Source organism: Danaus plexippus, chromosome 15 (genome assembly GCF_018135715.1).
Source record: "Danaus plexippus chromosome 15, MEX_DaPlex, whole genome shotgun sequence".
In the NCBI taxonomy this organism is placed as follows: Eukaryota; Metazoa; Arthropoda; class Insecta; order Lepidoptera; family Nymphalidae; genus Danaus; species Danaus plexippus.
In genome coordinates, this window is record NC_083547.1 from 7,843,398 (window position 1) to 7,858,889 (window position 15,492).

General features: G+C 42.3%; 1 protein-coding gene across 1 annotated transcript; it reads right to left on the reverse strand.

Moving 5' to 3' along the window:
• Positions 1–966: 966 nt before the first annotated feature.
• Positions 967–15,195, reverse strand: LOC116766349 (histone acetyltransferase p300). Its single transcript, XM_061522907.1, is given in 43 exon segments — positions 967–1,471; positions 1,473–1,593; positions 1,596–1,701; positions 1,912–1,943; positions 1,946–2,126; positions 2,256–2,296; positions 2,299–2,327; positions 2,329–2,425; positions 2,704–3,007; positions 3,305–3,379; positions 3,382–3,396; positions 3,399–3,553; positions 3,556–3,647; positions 3,649–4,091; positions 4,164–4,288; positions 4,291–4,332; positions 4,335–4,394; positions 4,526–4,563; positions 4,565–4,608; positions 4,610–4,631; positions 4,633–4,695; positions 4,697–4,799; positions 4,802–5,000; positions 5,082–5,225; positions 5,308–5,626; positions 5,913–6,023; positions 6,836–6,944; positions 6,947–6,989; positions 7,067–7,080; positions 7,083–7,369; positions 7,371–7,497; positions 7,500–7,947; positions 8,891–9,338; positions 9,429–9,519; positions 9,522–9,588; positions 9,627–9,952; positions 10,910–11,048; positions 11,127–11,351; positions 11,480–11,860; positions 12,063–12,229; positions 12,662–12,858; positions 13,177–13,384; positions 14,603–15,195. Coding segments are annotated over 43 exon segments (6,525 nt in total). The 5' UTR covers positions 14,688–15,195; the 3' UTR covers positions 967–1,269.
• Positions 15,196–15,492: the final 297 nt, after the last annotated feature.

Genomic DNA, 15,492 nt, shown 5'->3' on the forward strand with positions numbered 1-15,492 from the left:
TTTAAAGGATGGATAGAATTTATTATAAGGAATAAAGTCATAGAAGAATCATTTTAATATAAACAACTAATTTAATTCTCAAAATATTTACCTCAATTCATTTGTAACTTTGACTTCAAAGAAATAAAAGTTCAGTATTCATTGGAAGCGGCTAAAAAATATCCTTTATCTCTTAAAGCTGTCGCCTGAGCTTTTATACTGACGTCGCATTTTGTTACAAAAAAAATTGAAGACAACAAAAAAAAAAACATTCTCAGTGCAACTCCTGCATAAGACCTCTTTGTATGTTTGCTAAACAGTTTTAAGTCCGAAAAATATCCAATTATCTATTTATTCTGATATTAAGGTCGTTTAACGGTTTAGAAATGTCCCGTTAAAATTAAAAACATTTTTAAAGATTTCATTCAAGAAATATGTGTATATAAAATTAAAAGATAAATAAATGGCAGAAAGTAACGAGCGACACATTAGTTAATCATTATATTCGAAGTGTTTCCTGTATTCGCGTGCTAATAAATATTGATTGATAATGTATGGGATGTTATAAAAGTGTTGAAAAATTTATTTTTGTGTTAATTCTTAAGACTAATAGCTTCAGTGCTAGGTTATAAGGGAAACAAATCACATAAAAGTTTAGCTTCATAATTTAAACATTAGAGATATGAACACGAAAAATGTAGAAAGTGACTTAATTATAAAACAGAATATATCCTCAATAGTTTTCAGCCTAATGATAAAATTCATTTGGTCTAACAAAACTACAGAATAGAGAACAAATTTTAAGGAAATAGCCAAACAAATATTCACATTAATTTTCCCCTTCACTTAAAAAATATCAGGAACATAACAGATATGATGATAGTGGATTGACTTTATAATATATTTACAGTTCCAACAGGAAATAGTATGAAGATACTCGCTCTAAGAAGAACTCCCATTCAAAGAGGTGTCGAACAAAAACAACGATTTATAATCATCACATAATTATATTATAAAATGATTTAATTACAATAAACAGAATAAGTATCATATGTACCTACGCTACGAACAACTTACATTACGCAAAAGCGGACAGGATGTACTCTTCTCATATTTACATTTTGTACATTGAGCGCTCGATTCGTTCATCATAATACTAATACGTCCTTCGCGTCGCTAACGAAATCGTCGACAATAAATAGTGCGGGGAAGGGAGTCGAGAGTCGAGCGGCGGGCGGCGGCCGCGATACATTATATGGTACAGGGCGACCGCGCGCGGGCCTATGTACACTACAACTGCTCCACGAACTTGGTGAGTTGGTCCTGAGGAGTCATGGGAGGCAGCTGCTCGTCTAGCACGCCCAGCGGCGCAGGGGGAGCCGGCGACTGCCGCAGCAGCAGCAGCTCCGACGGTGTGGGCGGCCGCGGGGATGGCGTCGCGGGCGGCGAGCGCTGCAGCACGCCGCCCACCGCGCCCACGCCGCCGCCGGAAGTAGCGCCCGCTCAGCCGCGGCGCGCCACCGCCGCCGGCGTAGGCGCCTCGCATGCCCATCATGCCGCCGCCCACGGTGCCCACGCCACCCACCGCCCCGCCGCCCCCCCCCTGCTTGAACAGCCGGGTGTGCCGCCCGCGATGCCCCCAACACCGCCGACCCCACCGATGCCCACACCCGACACGCCGCCGACACCTCCGACCCCACTCACACCGGAGACGCCGCCGACCTACACACAGTTACACAGTTTTAACAATAGTATCAAACAAGCCTTACGTGAGTATTATTTATTGGAACTGACTGGATTTTTTTGTGATTTAGTTTAGTATTTTCATATGAAAAGGTAAGGCATGAAATGAGATGTAAACTGTATAGAGGTAACAAGCAGCAGGTCGACATCGACCATAGTCTTCAGTAATCATAAATCTTTATAAGAGACGAACCTGTGTCGTTGGGGGAGCATCTGGTGCTTTGCTGCAACCTCTGCTGTTGCTGCGGCTGCATCATGTGCTGCATCTGCTGCGGCTGCTGCGACACGACGCCGCCTAGTGGCACGTTTACGTTTCCCGCTCCGCCGACCCCGACGTTGCCGACACCTACATTTCCAACGGGGCCGACGACACCGGTGCCGGCTTGCTGTTGGTTTTGGGCGTTCTATAAAAAAGGCAAGACCAACGTGTTCACTGCTCAGCATTGGGCTCCTATAGGTTGATGATGATTCACCTGCTCATTCTAGAGTATAGACCGTATAAGTGACTCTAGTGTCTTTGTATGGTGGGGTACCTGCGCCCGCTGCTTGATGAAGGCCGCCATGAGGGGAGGGTGGACTTGAGTATCTGAAGTATCTCCTGCTGTGGTGTGTGTGGTGGGCGACCTGAGCGTGGCCATCAGCTGAGCCAGAGCCTTCTGATGCATCTGAGGCTGGGCGTTCGCTGCGGCGCGCCCGCTCGCTGCTAGGGGACATTAGTTACATGATTACATTGACAATAAGAGTGAATTCATCATTTTAATTTCACGAACCGGTTTATTTTTGGACATCAATGTACCTTAAGATGCTTCTGACACGTTTAATAATATATATTTAATATATATATATTAAATATATATTAAACGTGTCAAAATTTATATTTAACGTATTATAGTTTAATATATATTAAATTATAATACGTTAAATATAAATTTTAACCACTTTATAACAAAATAAGATTTCTGACATTCAATAGCATCATGCTCACCTGTATGTTGGGCGGCGCGTGCTGCGGATGTTGCGCGTGTTGCGGATGCTGCGGATGTTGCGGATGGTGTCCGTGCTGCGGATGCGGCGCGTGGTGTGGCAGTCTGTGATGCTGATGTGCCGCATGATGTAAGGGCGGCGGCGCCCTGTACCGCGCGCTCCACTCCGCGCCCCGGACCGCAGCGCCGCCGACACCGACCACTCCACCCACGCCGCCCACACCGCCCACGCCGCCGGGCGGACCCATCGCGGCTTGTTTTCCGTATGACGGAGCTTGTTGTCTCGCTGCTTCCTCCTGAACCTAGTGGGAGATACCAGTTAATATTATTTTTAGTCTTTTAAAATCTTACTTTTACTCATTGAGTCTGTATATGTAACAATAAACATTACACATCTGTCTAAATACCTTACTCGCCTACTTTGATCGAGACCTTTTCGATATTAATTACGTAATTTCTTCAGAAAACAAACGATAGGAATTAGCATCAGGTTTGGTGACAATACTTAAATTATTATACTAAGATGTAAAACTACAGACTACAAGAGTCTTCATTTAAATTAATATTACAATACAATTTAGTTATATAATAGTTCTAACCTGCTGCAATGCCTTCTGCACGTTGTGCGGCAACGCGTGTGCGGCGGGCTTGGCGGGTGGCGGAGACCCGAGCGCGGGTGCGGAGGCGGACTGGGTGCTCCGGCCGACATCCCCGAGTGTTCATGGCGGCCACTCGCCTTCTCAGCAACTGTTGCTGCTGAACGCGCTGCTGTACTTGCTGTTGCTTCAACTTCTGCTTTATGCTGCTGCAGAACGGAACCGAGCACTTGGTCTCCGTGCAGTGTTTGGGTGGTAACAGCACAAAGCGATGAGCTGCTTGCATATCGGGCAGTCGCCCTTCGTCTTGCGCTTGCAGATCTTCGGGTGCTGCACGACACGCTTATTTCTGGCACGACGGCAGGCGGCAGTTGGCGTCGCGGCACTGGCAGGCGTGTACCAGCGACTGGGATGCAACGTGGATGGACAGTTTGCGAGCCTCTGGGTTCGCCTGCTTGAGATCTCCGGGCGAGGAGCCCACGTCCAGGTCGAGGCCGAGCTTCTCCATCTTGTGCGGATGGCCCTCCTTGTCGTAGCAGGGAACGCACAGGTCGAAATCGTCGCACACGGTGCAGTGGTAGCGTGTCTCGACGTGCGATTTGCAGCTGTTGCAGGTGTACACGAACTTGTCGGTGCCCTGGTTGTGTAGTTCGTATAACATGCACAGAGTAGAGAAGCGAGCGCGGCGCGTGGACGAGAACTCATAGTGACGGTCACGAGCCATCGTCAGGAAGGCGTCTCGTCCGTCCATGAGGTCGCAGTTTATTAGAGGGTCCGGGTCTCCGATAGGCTGAAAAGTTTATTTTGAGTTAATTCTATATAACATTAATAAAAACAGCAGACTCACGATAGCGGTACTCACAGCTAAACTAGCGGCGGACTGTGCGGAATGTAACCTAATAACGAAGAACACTTCCTTGTGCTTCTCCATGGTGGCAAATATCTTTGCACTGAGATCGCTCCCCTGCTGTTGGTCACTCTGCTTTTACTGTTCTTTCTTTGGGCCGCCTTGGACTTGTTCGACTTCTTCGCTTCTTCTGACCCTTCTTTTTACCGTCGGGGCCTTGTTCATTCTCCTCAGATGACGGAATATCTAAAATCATGTTAGATATTCTCTAAGGTACATAAGTGGCATGATGATAATGATACTTATGTGATATTATTTTTATTTGGAATAGCAACTAATTATGAAATTAATGAAAAACAAAATGAAAATGAATAAGCACATCATGACCACTGCCTCGGCGGCTTCAGCCTGTTTCTTTCTCCTCTTCCTCTTGGTCCAACTCTTTGATAGATTCTTCTAAAAACATTCGGCCAAAAATCTCCCTAAATAAGGTAATTCGGCTGCAGACGAGATATGTCCTCCATCGCTGTTAAGAATATCTTTATAATAATATTATTCTCTCTATAATACCCTTGTCTAACATTTTCTTATACCACTCCTGTAACCTCTTAGGCTTAGGTATCTTTTGTTCGGGCGGATGGCAGTGAAAATATAGTCGTCGCCCTCGGAGGGCGGACACGCCCAAATGTGGGCCATCGTATAGCCCAATTGCTTAGCGTAATCCAAATAACCTAATAAAATTTCATGATACACGGCAGTCCTATATTGCCTCGGTTGGAAAAAATGTACAGAATCTAGATATGCTATATAAACCCTCCTCGTATTCGGCGACGGACTTTCACTCCCATACTCCTAAAACAAAATACTTCACATAACACAATGTTCGTCTAGAGAACACGTTGATTAATGATATATAAAAATATAAATACATACCTGTACGTGCATTCCAAAGAAGCATATATCAGTACCATCAACTTCTTCGAACGCGAACAGCGCTTTAGCCCGATACGGGAATTCAGCGCACAGTTCGCCCGACTCGACGAACCTAGACCTCATTCCTGGCTTCACCTCCACCATCTACATCAAACAAATATATAAATTATCTCACGTTTACATTCAAACAACTCGCCAACCCTGACATTAGTGATATTCAAAGTACCTTATCAGACGATGCGACAACCCTGATATGCACTTCACCAGCACCAGCCTCTTTTTTCTTAAGGAAATTATTAACTCGCGTCTCAATATAGATACCAAGCTTGGAAGTTGGCAGTTTCTTAGCACTAAATTTGTTCTCTTTCCGCTTGGCAGCCTTCTTTTTCAGACAGTTATCACAGCAGAAGCCTTGAGGCCATATCTGGTCATGATGCAACACACATATTTGATGCTGCTTCCTGCCACAGTCCATACATATGACGAAGGGTTCTTGTTCCAAGTGGTCGTTCTTCATCTCCTTGAACTGGTCCTTTTTTATCGCTCTGTAAATCGTTTTAAATATATTATCAATAAAAACCCAGGAGCTGGCTGTATTTTTAGAATGTAAAAAAAATAGAAAAATGAACAAAAATAAGTTACAAATGCCTTTACATGATATAAAAACTTGAGATAATTTTTATTGTTTGTATCACGATTTATTTAAAAAACGGGCCCTGGACGAGGGGCTATTTTCAATCTTATTTGTGATAACTAGGACATGTTGAATAATTAAAAGTATATTTTAGGTATTCGTCATATATATATAATATAACAGTAGTATAAACTCACGTCTGCGGCTGCAGCGGGTCGTCGCCGAGCGTGACGGTGTCGCCCTGGATGTCGTGGAAGCACTTGGTGCAGAATGTGTATCTATCGGACACAACCCCATACGCTTTTAGACTATCAGTCCGTAGTGCGGGCAAGGACGTGCGGAGCGAAAACAAATTAGTAAGCGATGAGTACATGGGATTAGTACAATGGATAGACTATGTTACTGCACAACTATTAAAATGTACAACTTACAAGCGGTATTTCAGTTATAATTATCGACATTAAAATTTATTTACGGATAACAAAAACAATTTTTATATATAAATACCACTTCTAAGTCCGTCGGAATTTACAGCGCAACGGAATCTAGGGAGCACGTCAAAAACAAAATGTGCCATGAAACTACTGTATGTTGTAATACATGTGACGCACGGGTTCAAGCCGGACATTTAGCCATCTATTGTGACAACCCCCGACAGGTGAAGTAAGAAGTTAGGTTATGGCAAAGGGTAATGCAGATAGTGAAAAAAAACATCAATTGCAAGTAACACAGCATCATCATAATTTTTGTTGATTCACATTTTTTTAAATATTGTTTCAATAAAAACAAGAGCGCAACTTATTGTATCGATTTATCTTGTAAGTGAATCTGTTAGTATACAACAAAAATTATGAAGCACATATATACTTGAACGAAAAACATTAAATGTAGCACTAAAATAAAGATAAGTTAATGGTAATGGGTGGACTTGGTGCAACAACTATTGTCCCTCAATACTTCAAATTGAATCCAAAAGACAATTAAGACAAATCATTATGCATAGACATGCACGGTCTCATTTTATTTATTAATTAATATAGTAATTAAAAACTGCCACTGTATGTAGCAAATATTTTTCTTGAATGAGAACATGTTCTTGAATGAGAACTTGCGGACTGACCTGTTCTGATAGCTGAAATATTTAGCATCGCGAGGTATAGTACACAGCTTGCCGTAACAGCATAGAACTTGAGGATTGAACGTGTATTTTCTTCCGCAACAATAACCAGACTCTGCATCACTGGGTCTATCTCCACTTCGAACACCTCCGACAGCTAAAAGCACAACCGACACGGTGAAGACACTTGTCCACTGATCGGAGTAAAATGTTCGTGTTCAAAGCTAGTTTTACCTTAGTACAATACGATAGACGCGCGAGTTCTTTCTGTTGTAGAGCCAGGCGTTCTCGAACATGAGCCAGACGTCGTCCACGTACTCCCAGGGGTCCTTGTACTCGCCGCGGTCCAGCTTCATCTTGATGGTGGACAGGTCTATGGGGCGCGTCACGATCTCGAAGTAGTCGGGGATGCCGAGCGCTTGCGCGTCCACCGGCTGGCGGAAGGGTAGCGACTCGGGATCGAGGCGAAACAGCTTCTCCAGCGTGGGCATTAGCGCCTGCCTCAGCTCCTCCAGTTTGAAGGCGAAGGTCTTCTTGAACCGCGCTCTCCGTCGGGCGGCGCGGGCGTACGGGAGGCTCCTCTTTCACCTCCCGCTTCACCTCCTGCTTCACGAAGGGGTCTGGCCTTTCGGGTCTGTCGGGCCGCTCGTCCCGTCTCCCGGCGTCTCGTCTCTCATGCCCTTGCCGCCACAGTCGTCCTCTGGCTCCTCCTTGATGCGCACGTCGTCCACTTCCGCTTCACTTCCGGCGGACTGTCGTCGTTGAGGGCGGACTGCAGCGCCGCCATCTGAGCGGAGGCGGGCGCGGCGGCGGAGGGCGGGCCGCGTGTCGGGGACGGGGCTGGCGTGCGCGAGCGGCGTGGCCGGGGTCGCGGCGGGAGACGCGCCGCCCGTGTCTCCGCGGAAGGCACTTGAGTGACTCATGAAGGGGCTGGCGACGGGCCCGGCTCGCTTGGTTTCGGCAGCGGGCCCGGGGGACGGTAGCGCAGCCGGCCCGTTGCTGTGCACCGAATACTGCGGCGCCGGTGACGTCATCGGTTGTCCGAAGGGTGACATTCCAGGGTTCCCGACGCTGCCGACTCCGCCGACGCTGCCGCCGTTCGGAGTTTGAGGCATCTGATGGAGGAATAATCCCTTTGGTAATTTTACTTTACCCAAAATAAACTATTGCTAAAAATAAAACATTATTTTTCTCATCAATCTTTAGCCAACTGAAATGCTAGGAACAATGCGTATACAAAAAGATATTCAACCAAATCCCCGTTAACGAGAGAAGACAAACGGGAACTTTTTCTACAGACAACGCGTTACCCGAGGTCATAAGAGAGCGTCATACATACTCGAACAACTCACGTACCGTGTTATACGCGGGATTACTGTAGTTTAAAATGTTTATATAAATATGAGGAGGAGGTATTGAATAAGACTGAACTTATAACAAAGTCCTTAAAATCCACTACAACTATTTGGTTAAAATATACTCTTCATTCCTGAGTCTTTCTTGAGTGTCTTAACAATAATACCAGCGTCTAAGTTATGTCCGTTTATTTTTGACAGAAACATACAGCGGTAGGTCAAAATTGAGATGCGACAATATCAGCTTAGGAGAAAATGCTTCCAACGCAACATTTAAAATACTGAAAAAAACATTTTAAAATTATTTGTGAAGCATGTTCTCCTATAAGTTGGGTTCTATATATTTTTACGCGCTTGACACTATAAACCATATGCTAAACAACATAACCTAGTCTAATCTCAATGGGAAAAAAAGGCGCGGCACAAATAAATCGATAGACTTTTTTAATAAAAAATTAGAGAGAAGGTATAAGTATATACTGACTTCATCACTCAATAAAAAACATCTTTTTGTTTAGTATATAATATAACGAACGAGGAACAAGGAACAAAATTATAGCTTATTTTATATTCAGAAATGCAAATTTAATTAATAAAAATCATATATTTAAAGTTCATATTGAATCACTACTGCTTATTCGTTAGGTCGCCACATTCCCAGTAACTCAAACACTGATAATAAATTTTTAATAAAATATCTCACCTGATTCGGACTGGGACCGGGGGGGCCCACTAGATTGGACTGATAGTTCATCCGATTGACGGGCATGGATAAAGGCATGCTGGGCGAGGGAATCCGCATGGCGGGCAAACCCTGAGTGGGTAAATTCGGCCGGCCCACGCCCACGCCGGGCACGCTCGCCCGCACACCCATCACTCCACCTGGCAGAACCCCGGGCTGCTGCTGCAGCTGATTCTGTTGCTGCTGCGCCTGTTGAGCTTGCAGCTGCTGTTCTTTTCTCTTTTGTCTCTTCTCCTCGAGCTCTTTCTGTATTTTGTATATCTTCTCGGCCAGTAAGTGATAGTACTCGGACCGAGTGCTCGCCATTTCGTACATGTCACCTTCTACTTTCCTCGCGTACGCCACGAGGTTATGCATCCGTTTGTCTGCCATGGCTGTCGGGTCGGGTGTCGGAAAGATAGCTTGAACCCTGTGACATAGATAAGATTGGCTGAGCGTTCGAGAACGATTTCCTATATTCATCTTTTTCATTTACAAAGCGACATTTTATTCGACTTACAGTTTATGAACGAGGTGGTTTCTGAGATCAGGTGTTATAGACTGGTGCCATTCTTTCGTGCCGGTATGAGGGTTGGCCGTGACAGTACCGCCGGTAATTGGAGTGTTCCAGTACTCATCTGATAAACAAGTATAACCTCATATTATCAAAATGTTTGTAACTTAACGTAAGGATCACATTCAAAAATTATTAACACACTAACCAATTGCTGTGCTGCTGAGACTGCTGCTGCTGCATGTCAGGTTGCTGCTGGTGCGGGAACAATTGCTGCATGGTCTGCTGCGGCAGCACGTCAGTGAGGGCGGGAGGGCGGGGAGCGGGAAGCCGGGACAGCGGCGTGCGGGGGAAGCCTCCCACCATCCCCGCCACAGATGTGGGACAGGCGATGCCGAGTGCCTCGTACGCACGCTTCATGTCTGCGCCCGTGCCGCCCACACTGCCCACACCGCCCACACCGCCAACGGACCCCACCGCACCCACTCCCACCGAATTACTCGTTGGTACCGATGGGGCAGATGCGCCTCCTATAAAAAATATTTGTAAATGCCATTGAAGCCATGCGAAATATTCTGAATGTTTAAAGGCAACACCAAGGGGAACGTACAATTCTTAAGCACACAACCATATGAAGAGTAAGGCCAGAACATTAATTTCTATTATGCTTGTTAATTTATATATAAATATAAATACACATTAAGTTTACTTAACATAGTGTTAAAATTTAATAATAATGTATAATCATATATTAAAACCATTTTATTAACATGCATCCCATATTATATACATGCAGTACACCCACACAAAATATCTATATAATAGTGATGTGCCGAGTTTCATCTCGTACATCTGTATTAATAACGGTTTTTTTTCACAGACCTTCTAATTTAATGAAAAAGTATATACAAGCAATAAAGGAGAAATTACAAACTATTAACAAAACCGAATGAATGACATGATGTTACATGTCCTGTCACGCAAAGCTGTTTAGTGGTGTCGAGTATCGCTCCAAGCTCAAACACACAGATAAGTAAAAAAATGAATATCCGAAACTTACCCGGGGATCTTGACATTAAGTGTCGACATTCGGGTAATTGATAATTTATGTTATAGCGATCCGGCAACTGGAACACAACAGACTTTCACTAACCGGGTAGTTGGTTGACGGTGGGGAGGGTGTTAGGCGCGGGGGCGGAGGCGACGTTTACGCTGACGGCGCCTACGCCCACACCTGCACTCGCGGCGCCCACGCCGCCCACGGGACCCACGCCACCGACAGACCCACTCCCGTCGTCGAATGAGCCGCAGCCGCTAGATAATCACACTCATTGTATCCCCACAGTAAATTTAATCACAAAACGATAAAAAACATTTACACGTCTTAATATTAAACACGACGTCTGTTAAAACGGATAAAACCCATATGTATCCCCGTTTGTTAGTTTATTAGTCAACAATCGAAGTGAATCCAAACAACGGCTCACCATTCATAGTATTGGTTCTAGTGCGGTCTGCTTGTTTGAGAGGTAAACAGACCGGACAGTCATTCTTGTTACAATGTTTCCAATGATTAATAATTTGTCGTGAAGATGAACAATGAGGGACTCCGCAATTCTTGCCAGCCTGAAATGAAACGAACGACATGTAACACTACTCCGGAAATATAGTAGCGAATATTACCGAGCTCACGCGATCCCTCACCTGACACGACATCATATGATTGAGGACGCCCTTCATGGTCTTACAGTGCGGCAGGGTGCACTGCCAGGTCTCGCCGTTGGACTGTGATTCTCGTCGCTGACATTTATGCGCGTGAAGTAACAGCACCAGTTGCTGCTGGATCAGCTTGCGCTTCTCGGGGTCCGCTATGGAGCCCGTGTTGGACTGCGCCGGCGTCGTGGACTGAGTCGCCGCTTGGGGCTGCGACTGGCCAAACATATCGCTTAATGAGGATATGAGACGGTGAACCGCAATCGTGAGTACAGACATAAGTCGTAAGACAATCATTAGTACTAAATTATTATGTTAGGGTCGAAAAGGATGTTTCAATTCACCTGTCCACCGGCTGGAGCGCCGGGCGTCTGCGGAGAGGGTGCGGGGGGCACAGCCTGCGCGGCGCCCCCACCCGCCTCGGGCGGAGGGCCGAAGCGCACGCCGGCTGCCCTCTGCGCCGCACCGCCCGCTGCCGACTGACCGTAAGCGGGATGGTAAGGTGCGAGTGGATGTCCGCCACCCGCCGGTGCACCCATTCGCGTGTGTGCGTTATGGGCGGCGTGAGCTCCGTGCGCCGCGTGCCCACCGTGGGCGCCGTGCGCTGCGTGAGCGCCATGTGCTAACCCTGAGCGCATGTTGGGCGCCTGCATTCCAACGCCGACCCCTCCGACGCCCACTCTCCCACTCAGGGGACCGTTCTGCATAGCCTGAAAGCCGCCGACCTATACTACTTTACACAATTCTGTTCACAAATGACGACTTTCATTATTTTTCAGATGTATATTGTATTTTAATTACCACTATAAGAATATTCTTTCAAACAAGAAAAAGATTGAATATCCTTAGTACTGAAATTAACCTGTAATGACTAAATAATGGTTAATTTCACATATATATAATTTATAGTATGATGTAGATAGTCACCTGTGCATGGGGATGGTGTGACTGTGGCTGGTGATGGTTGTTCCCCATGAGTGTCGGCAGCTGTTTGTTGACATTGTTGATGATGCCACCTCCCAGCATGTTGGAACCCGTCATGTTGCTGTTCGTAACCACCATATTTCCACCCACATTGGCTACATTCATCCCACCTGTACCATAGCAGTCAATATGATTAAATATATTTATATACTTTGGTTAAAAATTCTATAAGTCTAGTGTTTATCATGAAATATGTAAAGAAAATAGTATTAGTAGTATCTTTTTATATGGACTGTGTAACAAAAAATAAATGCCAATATTGTTTAAAAACTGAGACAAAATTTATGTATTAATATTCATAACATTTTGTTAACAGAATATTCAATAAAATTATAATTAATGTCTCGATATTATATTAAAAATGTATTTGTTTACCGCAATACAAAATAAATATTCATAAAACTACATAAAAAAAATAATCTACAAGATTATTGGTTACCTTTTTATTAAGCAGACAAAACTATTACCTTAAACTTATTGTTACTAATGTTTTGACAAAATAGATACATATGTAATAATATTAAAGACTTGAAAATACGAACCTTGAATAGGCATAGAAGAGTGCAGTTGATTTGGATGACTTGTATTTGGTATAAGTTGCTGGTGCATACCACCCATGAGATCTTTGGAGACAGACACATTGGGCGGTGACTGTAAATTAGGACTCTTACTCCCCAAACTACTCAACCCCAAGGGGTTGTTGTGGCCTACTAATCCACCTTTGTTGCCCTGTGAAAAAACCAGCATACGACATAATACATCATTAGTACTTAATGTTACTTTTTTTTATCTTAATACTAAATATATAATTTTTACATAGTAGAAAAAATAATTGAAAAAAAAATATATATAAAAAAAGTTAGTAAAATATAAAAAATGTTTATTTGAATGGCTAAGACACAAAAAATATAAATTGTTCTTATATTCAATAAAATATTATTATTAAATAGCAAGCACCAAGAAACTATATGAAAAGTGAGGGTATTATGTTTATCTTTGATATAAAAAAAAAATATATAGAAATATATGTTGAATATGTCATCAGTCCCAGATACTCACTTGTTGTATAAGATGATTATTAATTTGTCTTTGCATAGCAGCTGTTGGATCATCTCCATTGAGCTGCTGCACCATTTGCCCCGGACCAGGGCCCTGAGCTGGGGGCTTTGGCCCCGTGACACCGGGTTGTTCACCCCAAGAGCCTCCCATCAACTCATCAGGGAGGTCCTTCTCGAGATCAAACATGTCAAGGTTTGAGAACCCATCTGTCAATAAAATAACACATAATATCACAATCTAATAACATGAATTATTTATTACATTTTATTTCACTAACGCTTTTTGTGTTGTGAAATATGTCCTTAAGGCAAAAATATATAAAGAAATGCATTTGGTAAAAAAATTAATTATAGACCACAGTAAATTATTAATACACACATGTAGTTTTTTTTCGTACAGGCATAATAATCTTAATAGTAGTATATTTATCCAAAAAAAATTAATAGTAAAAAAAATATAAGACATTAAAATTTCATATAAATATAAATTATAATAATTTCAAGAAAACTAGTCTGGCTTGTTTTGTATATCATTTGAAACATATAAATAAAATCAGAATACTATTTATTAAAATAACATTCTAAAATTAATTTGTCATTTAAATATTTATATTACACATTAGATTCATAAGCAACCTACACCTAATCTAACACACACAATGTATTATAAGAAATTTAAGATATAAACAAATGCTTTCCAATAAATAAGTATGTAATCATAAAAATATTTCATGCCATTTCAATTTAAATGTGTATACTACTCATGTTCTCATGTACTATGTAGCAAATTAATTTCAAATTACACATAACACAATGTATTAATAAACAAATTATATGAAATTATTTTTCTATACTAATTATATTGAAAGTTGAATGTAGGTCACCAATTATTTATGGTCAGTCTATACCAATATCATATCAATAATTCCACCAGCCAACAAAATATTATGAACACTGTGTGTGCATGAATAAAACTTAATTTTAAAATTTAATATTCATCTATTAATATTATTCTCCAACATCTAATCTGAACATATCTTAAATTATGTTTTGATTTAATTCGAAATATTAAAATGGACACACTTAGGCAATTATAAAAGTTCATTTAGGAAAAACGATTTAGTTCATCAAAACTCAAAACCATTTAATGTAAACTTTGGTCAAATTCAAAATTTTGAACATCTTCAAAGTTATAAAAACATCAAAGTTGTAAATGAATAGTGGCCATATAAATTGTTTTAAAGTTAGAAATAAATGAAATAATTATATATTTTCAGTCCTTAATTTAAAGAAACAATAATACGACGCAAAACTTGCACGGCGCTAACAAGAGCGACGGCAAAATGTCAAAAATCATAGTATTAAAATAATGACAGAAGGGTGCTCTAAAGTTATGAAAGTTGTTAAACCGAGAAAAGTACTTACCTGCGGTGTCCGACGGACCCTGGAAAGGGTCCCGGATCATTTTAGCCCGCTTGTTAGGCGGCTCATCCACATGATGATCGGCCATGGCTCTGTTTACTAAACGTAAGCCGTCGTGAATATTTCGGCCCGCCGATTCAAATAACACTTATATGTCTTATATCTTTAAGAAATAACATTTTAGAGCGATTTGTCATCCATCACAACGTAATTCACCCACATCCCGATCGTTCGATGTCCTTCGAACCATTGAAGGCACATATTAAAATTTCTCACTCAAGTATTCGCCATTACAAAGCTCCGAATCGAAGAGCTACACAGACCCTCTCACCATCTTCCGACGGAACTAGCACAATAAATGAAAACAATATCACCAGATTTTAACTACTTTATGGAACTTATTTTACCGAGCGAACTACACGATTTCACTTAACACTTTAAAATATACGGAATGGTACAGTTTATGATTAAATGATGTAAGAAAAAACAGAAAATTTACACGACAAATTCCGAAATACTTCTCAGTCTCTCCAGCGCAAAATGGCGGCTGTTGATGAAAACTTTTTCTACGCTTGTCAGAAAATGTCGGCCTATAAAGAGACAACGGGCTCTGATTGGTTCGCGCACCCCACGTGACCGCCGGAAGTACTGATTTGACGCAGGAGCGGTCCAATTATTCTGACGTCAACGGAGACGAAACCGAAAAGTGGCGAAGTTGGCCGAATACTTTTACACTTAAATCAAAGTATTGAAATAAATGACATAAAATAGGTCTTTTGGTTATTTTAATAAAGAAAGTCAAGAACTTTGATATCACTTTATATTTTCACAACATTTCACAAAAACTATGCAAAAAATATAACTTTATCGATACATATTTAAACTTTCCCACC